This window comes from Culex pipiens, chromosome 2 (genome assembly GCF_016801865.2).
Source record: "Culex pipiens pallens isolate TS chromosome 2, TS_CPP_V2, whole genome shotgun sequence".
In the NCBI taxonomy this organism is placed as follows: domain Eukaryota; kingdom Metazoa; phylum Arthropoda; class Insecta; order Diptera; family Culicidae; genus Culex; species Culex pipiens.
This window is the reverse complement of record NC_068938.1, coordinates 79,475,232-79,485,388: the sequence shown is the minus strand read 5'-3', so window position 1 is coordinate 79,485,388 and position 10,157 is coordinate 79,475,232. Positions and strand designations below refer to the sequence as shown.

The 10,157-nt window shown below is 34.2% G+C and overlaps 1 protein-coding gene across 1 annotated transcript in view; it reads left to right on the top strand.

Moving 5' to 3' along the window:
- Positions 1 to 9,832, top strand: part of LOC120429162 (uncharacterized) — a 13,817-nt gene extending 3,985 nt beyond the window's left edge. Inside the window, exons 2-4 of the mRNA XM_039594368.1 lie at positions 5,815 to 5,954; positions 6,156 to 6,288; positions 9,398 to 9,832. Of these exons, the coding sequence (XP_039450302.1) occupies positions 5,815 to 5,954; positions 6,156 to 6,288; positions 9,398 to 9,832 (708 nt within the window). The remainder of the gene's footprint in view (positions 1 to 5,814; positions 5,955 to 6,155; positions 6,289 to 9,397) is intronic.
- Positions 9,833 to 10,157: the final 325 nt, after the last annotated feature.

Genomic DNA, 10,157 nt, shown 5'->3' with positions numbered 1-10,157 from the left:
AAAAAAGAAAAGAAGAAGAAGAAAAAGAGAAGAAAAGAAGAAAAGAAAGAAGAAGAAAAGAAAGAAAGAAAAAAAGAAGAAAAAGAAAGAAAGAAAGAAAAGAAAAGAAAAAAGAAAAGAAAGAAAAAAAGAAGAAGAAAAAAGAAGAAAAGAGAAAAGAAGAAGAAAGAAAGAAGAAAAAGAAAAAGAAAGAAAAGAAAGAAGAAAGAAAGAAGAAAAGAAGAAAGAAGAAAAAAGAAAGAAAAGAAAAGAAAAAAGAAAAGAAAGAGAAAAGAAGAAGAAAGAAAAGAAAAAAAAAAGAAGAAAAGAAAGAAGAAAAGAAGAAAAGAAGAAAGAAAAGAAAAAAGAAAAAAGAAAGAAGAAAAGAAAGAAAAAAGAAAGAAGAAAGAAAAGAAAAGAAAGAAAAGAAGAAAAAAGAAGAAAAAAGAAGAAAAAGAAAAGAAAGAAAAAGAAAAAAGAAGAAGAAAAAAGAAAAAGAAAGAAAAGAAAGAAAAGAAGAAAGAAAAAGAAAGAAAAGAAGAAGAAAAGAAAAAGAAAGAAAAGAAGAAGAAAAGAAGAAAAGAAAAAGAAAAAGAAAGAAAGAAAAGAAAGAAAAGAAGAAGAAAAGAAGAAAAGAAGAAGAAAAAAGAGAAGAAAGAAAAAAAAGAAAGAAAAGAAAGAAAGAAAAGAAAGAGAGAAAAGAAAGAAAAGAAAGAAAAGAAAGAAAAGAAAGAAAAGAAAGAAAAGAAAGAAAAGAAAGAAAAGAAAGAAAAGAAAGAAAAGAAAGAAAAGAAAGAAAAGAAAGAAAAGAAAGAAAAGAAAGAAAAGAAAGAAAAGAAAGAAAAGAAAGAAAAGAAAGAAAAGAAAGAAAAGAAAGAAAAGAAAGAAAAGAAAGAAAAGAAAGAAAAGAAAGAAAAGAAAGAAGTAAAGGAAGAAAAAAAAGAAAGAAAAGAAAGAAAAGAAAGAAAAGAAAGAAAAGAAAGAAAAGAAAGAAAAGAAAGAAAAGAAAGAAAAGAAAGAAAAGAAAGAAAAGAAAGAAAAGAAAGAAAAGAAAGAAAAGAAAGAAAAGAAAAGAAAGAAAGAAAAGAAAGAAGAAGAAGAAGAAAAAGAAAGAAGAAGAAAGAAAAAAAGAAAAGAAAGAAAGAAAAGAAAAGAAAAGAAGAAAAGAAAGAAAGAAAAGAAAAGAAAAAGAAAAGAAAAGAGAAAGAAGAAAGAAGAAAAGAAAGAAGAAGAAAGAAAGAAGAAGAAAAAGAAAAAGAAAGAGAAAGAAGAAGAAAAGAAAAGAAGAAAAGAAGAAGAAAGAAAAAGAAAAGAGAAGAAGAAAAAGAAAAGAAAGAAGAAGAAGAAAGAAAGAAGAAAAGAGAAGAAGAAAAAGAAAGAAAAAGAAAAGAAAGAAAGAAGAAAAGAAAGAAGAAAGAAGAAGAAAAAAGAAGAGAAAAGAAGAAGAGTTGAATGCGAGAAATAGAAAGAGGAGGGCAAGCTTGCGTGCAAGATTTAGTAAAGCGGATGGCGTCGGGTAAAATGTGCTTTATTGCACAATTTTTTTCACTTTTTCATAGAATTTTCAATTCGAAATGTTAACATCAACTGGTGTAAGCAGGATAGACTCTTTGTTACGTAATAAAAGAAGGCTCACTCTGAATGTAACTGCGACAAACGTTTACATAATTTTATAAATATTTGATAAATATAAATAATGATAATGAAAATTATAAATAAGGCCAAATCTTGAATAGCAGATAATTAAAAGGATGGATTCTTTTTTCTAAGAATACAGTAGAACAAAGAGAAAAGCCATAAAAATAATCATTAAATTTGCTGGCAAAAAATAAGAAATCAAAAACACTTTTTATAAAGATAGAAAAAAAAAGAAATATTTAAGTGTAGCAATTCTTAATCAAAGAATTTTAACGTAAAATTGTCCAGAAATCAGTTACAAGATAATAAAAAAAATCGAATATTCAAACTATCTAAATTCAAAATTGTATGGTTTAAAAATATGGAAAATATTCAAAACAAATCAAACGTAGAATTTCAGTTCAATTTGCTGATTTTCACACTGCGGAAGTAAGGCGGCTATAATCTCCAATCAGTCACAGTGAAGGAGAAACGTGATTAAAATTTTTTATCTCGCAATAAGCAATATTAAAATTGAAAAATGAAAAATTTAACACAAAAATCTAAAATGGTATGGGAACAGCATATTGAAGTTCAATAACAGCGCCAAAATTGGCCAAAATAGTTTTTCCGACTACAAGTTTATCACCAAATGTAACTTGAAATGTAACATCTTTAGTCAACACACTGATTTAAAACATTTTTTGAGCGAATACTTGTAAAATATAGCAAAGCAGTTCTCTCAGATTTTGGTCATTCGATTTTTTTTGTATTTTTTAATCCGACTGAAACTTTTTTGGTGCCTTCGGTATGCCCAAAGAAGCCATTTTGCATCATTAGTTTGTCCATATAATTTTCCATAACCAAGACTAACATTTCAAAAGGGCCAAACATTCAATACTACGCCCTTTTAAAATGTTAGTCTTGGTTTAAAAATCTTGAAAATATTTTTTTCAAAAAGATCGCAAAATTTCACGAATGTTTCATATTTTAACATTGAAAATCGGACCATTAGTTGCTGAGATATCGACATTAGAAAATGGTGTGTTGTTTGGGTGGGGCTTAGAAAACATCAATTTTCCTGTTTTTAAACCTTTGCATGGCAATATCTCAGCAACTAAGGGTCGTATCAACAAAGTTCAAAAATACAAAACATAGAGAATTTTCTCAGCTTTTCAACAATATTTTCAAAGGTGGGCAAACATGTGCACTAATTTAAAAAAATTAAAAACTGCGACTATGTTCCAAAAAGTCACCTAAAATGGTTTCAACTTGAAAACGATGCACTTTATCAAAATTTCACTAAAGTACTTTTTGATTGCAAATTTGATTTTACATCAAAAAATGAAGTTAAAAAAATTTTGCGACCAATTTTTCGATTTTTTGAAAAAATCAGTATTGATTCAAAAATTCATAACTCGGTCAAAGATTTTTTGCACAACCTGGAAATTTCTGAAAAGTTGGCATTTGATGTCCTCTAAAACATATCAAAAGACGAAAAATAAAATAAAAATAGTGTTTTTTTTGCCAATCAAGTTTTAGTGACAAAAACATAAATAAAAAACGTTACTTAATCCACCCTTAGGTGGTTGGTGCCTTCCTCACATTTAGAGGGTAATGCTATCCAAAATAGATACAAAAGGGCGGACCTTTCAGTGTTCTATCAACTTGATTCATTATTCATACCGTCAGATTGGGTATAGTCAGATCTTCATAATTCAGGGCTCTTATGTGCTTATAACTTTTGATAGGGTTGTCAGATCTGCAATCTATAAAACTCGTTGGAAAGGTCTTTTGATTACCTATCCAACGACCTGTCGCATGATAGATCCGGACAACGTTTTCAACAATATATATGAGATCCGGCCTGAAAAAAGTTCATAAATAACACTTAAGTGCGTATAACTTTTGATAGGGTTGTCAGATCTTCAATGTCTTGGACGCGTTGGATAGGTCTTTTGATTACCTATCCAACGATAGGTCGCATGAGAGATCTGGACAACGTTTTCATCGAAATATTCGAGATCCGGCCTCCAAAAAGTGCATAAATAACACCTAAGTGCTTATAACTTTTGATAGGGTTGTCAGATCTTCAATGTCTTTGACGCATTGGAAAGGTCTTTTTATTACCTTTCTAAAAATGTATAGCATGACGGGTTTTCTTACAAAAACCACCCTTTTTACAATCTTCCGGACTTTTGTTAAAATCGTTTTTTTAGCATAACTTTTGAAGTACTTTACTAAACTTCATAATTTTCAATAGGGACTTATGGGACCCCAAGACGAATCGAATGAGACCAAAACGGTCCAAATCGGTTAAGCCAGTGCTGAGATAATCGAGTGCATATTTTTTGGTGCACAGACCCACATCCCTACACACACACACACACACAGACATTTGCTCAGAATTTGATTCTGAGTCGATATGTATACATGAAGGTGGGTCTAGGAGGTAAAACTAAGAAGTTCGTTTTCTGAGTGATTTTATAGCCTTTCCTCAGTAAGGTGAGGAAGGCAAAACACTAAAAAATTTTCACCGTGTATCATTTTTTTCAATGCATCCCATATCCATACCTACAACTTTGCCGAAGACACCAAATCGATCAAAAAATTCTTTCAAAAGATACAGATTTTTGAATTTTTCATGCATTATTTTTGTGTGGCCAGCTGCCAAATTTGTATGGAAAATTATATGGACAAACTAATGATGCAAAAGGGCTTTTTTGGGCATACCGAAGGCACCAAAAATTTTTCAGTCGGATTAAAAAATAGAAAAATTAAAGTTTAAGTAAAAAGACCGATTTCGTAGAGAATTGCTCAGCAGTAATAAGCAAAAACTATAAACAAATCGCGACGATTTTTATCCTTCACCCTTACCAAAAATCATGATTTTTTGAGTTCCAAATCCCACTTTTCATACGATTTTTTGAGTTCAGGTACTACAACCATAAAAATGGTTATATGGGTTGAACTGAAAAATTCGTATGAAAAGTGGGATTTGGAACTCAAAAAGTCATGATTTTTGGTAAGGGTGTTCTTTACTGAATTCTAACGACGCACGCCGGGTGGCTCAGTTGCACTAATCAAAACGTTAATTTTTTTACCAGGTTTGCCTCGGTCTCCTGTGCTTAATTGGCCACTAAATTAAAGTCAGCTTCCAGCAAAATCTTCTTTAAAGTGTCTGTTCGCTACTCACTACAGCAACAAGTTCCACAATTGCTTCAGTTTAGCAAGAGCAGGCGCATCATGCCAAGATTAGATGCCGCCAAACAAAAAATGTTGGAGAATGAGAGAGCGGGCACCAAAGTTTCGTGAAATGCGTACATTTTGCATGAAAACATAAAGAAAACAGGACAGAATCAAAAATTTAAAATAAGAAAATTAAATAAATCATCGATCATTCCAAAACTAGAAATCGACGCTGTCATGATTTTGTCGTACATCTTCGTACGTCGTTTTTTAACGTTTCGAGAAAAACGCATTTTAATGTTTGACCTTGAATAAACAAAATCGAGGGCGCGCAATGAAAACAATAACAAACACGTTATGTTTGGTTGATCATTCTGTGCATCGTCCTGAAGTTTGGTTGAATTTGGTTGCTGGAGTCTCGAGTTATAACTGAAAATGTTTACGGAATTCGGGTTCGTTCCTGTGTCAAACGCGTTCCGACCTGAAATCTCTTTGGACAATCGTCGCACTTACATCAATTTTCAGGCTGTGTCAAGATAGCACGACAAGATTGAAACTGTTGTTGAAACTTCTTTCATATGAAAAGTGACGAATGTGTCATATCCCTCGACATTTAGGCTTAATTGTCAGTTGACGTTTTAGCAATTGGAGCTCACGAATACAAACAAATGTAATGAAACTATAAATAAAGCTACGACCGTGTGTCGAGTCCCTTTTTCCATTTGGAACCTCATACGAACAAGAAGACTTTTTATTTCCAAAACCGATCCGTCTCTGCAGTAGTTTACAAGTTTTATAACTGGCGACGAGGAAACAAGAACAGCGCGGCTGATCGGAACAATTACGTGCGTGGACGGTCGGGTGCGTGAATTGGTCGTATAATCGAGCAGGAGGAAGCGGAAAATTTGCTGGTTGGAAACCTCGTGCGGCGGCGTAAGCAGCAGCCATTTTGTTCAACCTGTGGTGACGCCGGGTGTGTGTGTGCAGATCTCGCTGGTCGGTGGTTTGACGGCAGGTGCTGTGACGTAGCCGACGGGACCGAGAGCGCAAATCTTCCGGGAAGTTCCGGGTGCTGGAAATTTCGACCGGTGGGAGAATTCCGGCTGGATTCTGCTGTGTTGCGGCAGGGCGTTTTTGACCAGGGCCGGCAATTGCTGCTCGACGTGGTGGTAAGAAAAGAAAAGTAAAAGTGCTTTTTGTAATTTTGTGAAAGGGAAGCTATCTTCTTCTTGGCTTGTGCTAAAGCACATTTTCTTAGCCTTTTGTTCGTTTGACCAGCAGTTGGGAAAAAGTGAAAGTGAAATCTAAGGTAGTTGCACCATTATTGGGACTGCTTTTAAGAAAGATTATTTTTCTTTTGGTGAATTTAGGTTTGGTTGTGATCTTGCGGAGCTACGGAGGACCGGTTCGGGAAATTTCGAGCCTCGTTTGGATTTTGAGGTTAGGTGTCCATTCCACTTGTGGAGTACTAGCAAAAGCTGGCAAGGGCCGGGCACGTGGTCGGTGAGTATTACAAAAATTTTGATCCCTGTACAGTGTGTAATAGAGCTTTTTTCGTTATTTTTTATTTCTTTATTTTTTTAAATTTTTTGCCATTTAAAAAAAATTATTGGTAATTTAATTTGTAAAACTTTGTAAATTAGACATGGGTTCTAATGGAATTGCTACCTCTATTGAATCGTACAGAAAGGGTACGTCATTCACGGATTGGTCCGAAAGATTGGCTTATACTTTTCATGCCAATCAGGTTGCTGTTGATCGGCAAAAGTCGCATTTCATGACGATTTGCGGTTCGTTTCTTTTTTCTCAATTAAAGCTATACTACAGCAAAGATGAGCTGGATAAGGCCACTTATGCTGATATTGTGTTAAAATTGAAACAAAAATTGGACAAAACGGAGTCGGACTTAGTCCAGCGCTTTTGTTTTAGTCAGCGAAACCAGCAACCTGATGAATCCAATGAGGATTTCGTGCAGGCGGTCAAGCTGCAGGCGGAATTCTGTGGTTTTGGTGCGTTTAGGGACGTGGCCATCATGGACAGGGTTCTGGCGGGTCTTCTTGACGGGAATCTCAAAGAGAATTTGCTGAAGGAGGAAGGTTTGACTTTAGACAAGATGGACAAGTTCATCACAACATGGAACATAGCAAAACAAAACGTTGACGCATTAAACAATCAACCTGGAGGATCTCAATTGGGACAGTACAGTTACTTTACACCAGAACAAATTCATTACATTCAAAAGACAACAACACAAAGACAAGGTTCTTCACGGTACAGAAATTACAGACAAAATGATGGGTTGCAGGGACAAAATTTTCCAGAAAGGCGAAACAATTCCAGATTTCAGCCTTATAAAAACTACAATTCTGATTCTCAAGTTTACACTAACCGAAGGTTCAATAACCAAACACAACAACAAAGGTATTTTGACAAAAGCTATGATAGGAGATTTCCTCAGACTAGAACTTCGTGTGATTTTTGTGGGAAAATGGGTCATTCTAAGCAAAATTGCTTCAAACTTGATTACTTTAACAGACAATTTGTGAATTTCATGGGTGAGAGTACTGCAGATGATTATTCCTGCAATGAAGGTGGTGAAATTGAGTACGCAAATGCGGAAATGTTCAACCAAATAGAAAACTTTCAAGATAATAACGACCAATGCATGAAAATTTTTACTGTTTTGAACACAACTTATGTCAAATTGGATGAAACACAAATAGAGGACCAAATCGTTGATTTGGAAGTTCATGATAGTTGCTTGTTGAATGACAGCACATTTTCTATACCAATTGATGATGATAGTTATGTTGACATTGGTTTGAAAAGTTTGTTTACCCCGAATTGGGAGGATGATTCGATTTTGGATTTGAACGATTTGTTTGATAACAAGTATAATATTGATGAAAATTGTGATGGTGCCCAAAATTGGGATGAAAATTTGTTTTGTGGTTTTGGATTTTTACAGGATGAGAACATGGAAGGTGGTGAATGTAAGAATGTAGGTTTTAATGAACTTTTAGCAGATGTCAGCGTGAGTTTTGAAGGTGCCCCAAATTGGGAAGAAAATGTTGTGTGTGGTTTGAATAACTTATTTTTGTATGACGATGTTTTGGATATGAAACAAGATATGATGTTGGTAAATAACGTGGGTTCGATGGAACATAATTTTGATAACAAAAGGAATATTTCAAGCAATGCAATAGCAGCAAATTTATATTATACCTCAAATTGGGAAGACAGTGACAATTTTGATTTGGAATGTTTATTTACCACTAATGATAACTCAAATCAAGCAAATCTTGATAACTGTGAGAGTTCGGACAAAAAGCTGCTGATTGGCAATGATGGTTGTGGAATTGAGTGTTGTATTGATGACGTTCAGAATTTGATTTTAACCCCAATTTGGGGAATGTTTCAAGAAAGTTCGGAAAGTGTTTGTTTTGAAAAAGTATTATTTGACGAAGTTTCTGAGATGTCAGGGCGAAAAGGTAGTAGTTTGAGTTTAAATCTATGTAAATCTAATTTGAAAAACGAGTATGATGTGCAAAACATTGAATTGATGATAATATTTTTGATTATGATTGCTGTAATTGTTTGCCAAAATGGGTTTAAAGCTATACAAAATTCGTTGTTTCTGTACAAATTGATGACTGAAATTTTGACGAGCATTGCAAATTTGCAATTTATTTTGATTTTGAGTAAAGGATGTGCTAAAAAGTTAGACAATCGCTTTGTTGACAATTTTTGTGGTCGGCATGATCAAAAATTTGTGGACGATTGCTGGTTGTTAAATGACAAAGTTGGCAAACCGCTATTTTTTCAAAGCGGGAAATTGAAATGTTTACAAGTCATCTATGCCAAATCATTAAATCTGTTTTTGAAAAGTCATATTTGGTACACTATTGAGAAACAACAAATGTTGAACAGGAATCAAAGCATCAAACCAAAACTGTTGGTTTGTTCGCTTGAAAGTAATTGTGTGCTGGACAGTTTGGCAATAGTCATTGTGTCATTTATATTTTTGAGATTAATTTTCTCAATTTGTTTGCTAAGAAATCTTAATCGCGGGCTAACGAAAGTGACGAATGGAGAATTCCATAATTTTAGTTTGTTGGTCATTTGTTCAATTCAGTTCATTTATTTTATTCAAGACGATGATTGTCTGTCATGGAAATTTAGTTTAATTTCAAATAGTTGTGTGTGCAATGGTACATTGAATGAAAAGCAAATTATAAACAAGTTAAACTATAGCATACCTAAAACCGAAACTTTTCAAGAGAAGTGTTTGACAGATGATCAGATAGTAGATGTGGAAACTCAATGGTTTCAATGGAAACTTTTTGAAAGGGTGGTGAATGAGGTAGTCTCTTTAACTTGGGACATACCTAGCATATATTTTCATAAAATAGATCAAAATATCTTGACTCCATGCAGTGTTTGCATTAATTCCCAATCGAAAATCCACAATAGTGATGAATTACTTGTTGTATCAAGGTCTATTGGCTTTGTTCACAGGCTGATATGCTGGATTTCTGTCCTGAGTTTTAGATTTGCTATTACAGTTTTCATTATAAATGTCATAAAACAATTTTATTTGTATTTTAAACAGATACTCGTTCAACACGGTTCCCAGTGGAGCGAGGACAAGAAAACGCGATGGCGCCTAGTAGCACGAATCGTCGTGTTGTGGATTCGAAGAAGATCGGTGTCGACTGGAAGCGCGGTGTGGCTAGCGCATCGCGATCAGCTTAAACCACATTACCAGCAACAAGGCGAGCGGCCGAACCTGATGACGCCGTTCGAAAAGTCTACGCCGGGCGCGGCAATGGTCGATGTGGACGTAGAAATGCTGAATTTGGACGAGAACATGTTGGGAACCGGATACGGTGGGAGCGGTTTATTCCGGGGTTTCCCGGAGCCTGTCTCGACCGGATCAAAGAGAAGAAAACGTGACGCTGGAACGGCGAAATTGCCTGACAGCTATCCTAGAAGATCGAAGCGGCTTCGTAAGCCGGCGAAGAATTCAGAATTTGTTTATTCTTAATTAATACATTTTAATAACATTTTTTTGTTCTTTCTAATTATTTCATTAACTTTTGATCTTGTTGTTATATCTTGATTTGAAAAATCTAATGAACTGTACATTTCGCTGAATTAGTTTTTTTTGTCATTATTATATTCTTCTATTAAAAGAGGGAGGAATTGTCATATCCCTCGACATTTAGGCTTAATTGTCAGTTGACGTTTTAGCAATTGGAGCTCACGAATACAAACAAATGTAATGAAACTATAAATAAAGCTACGACCGTGTGTCGAGTCCCTTTTTCCATTTGGAACCTCATACGAACAAGAAGACTTTTTATTTCCAA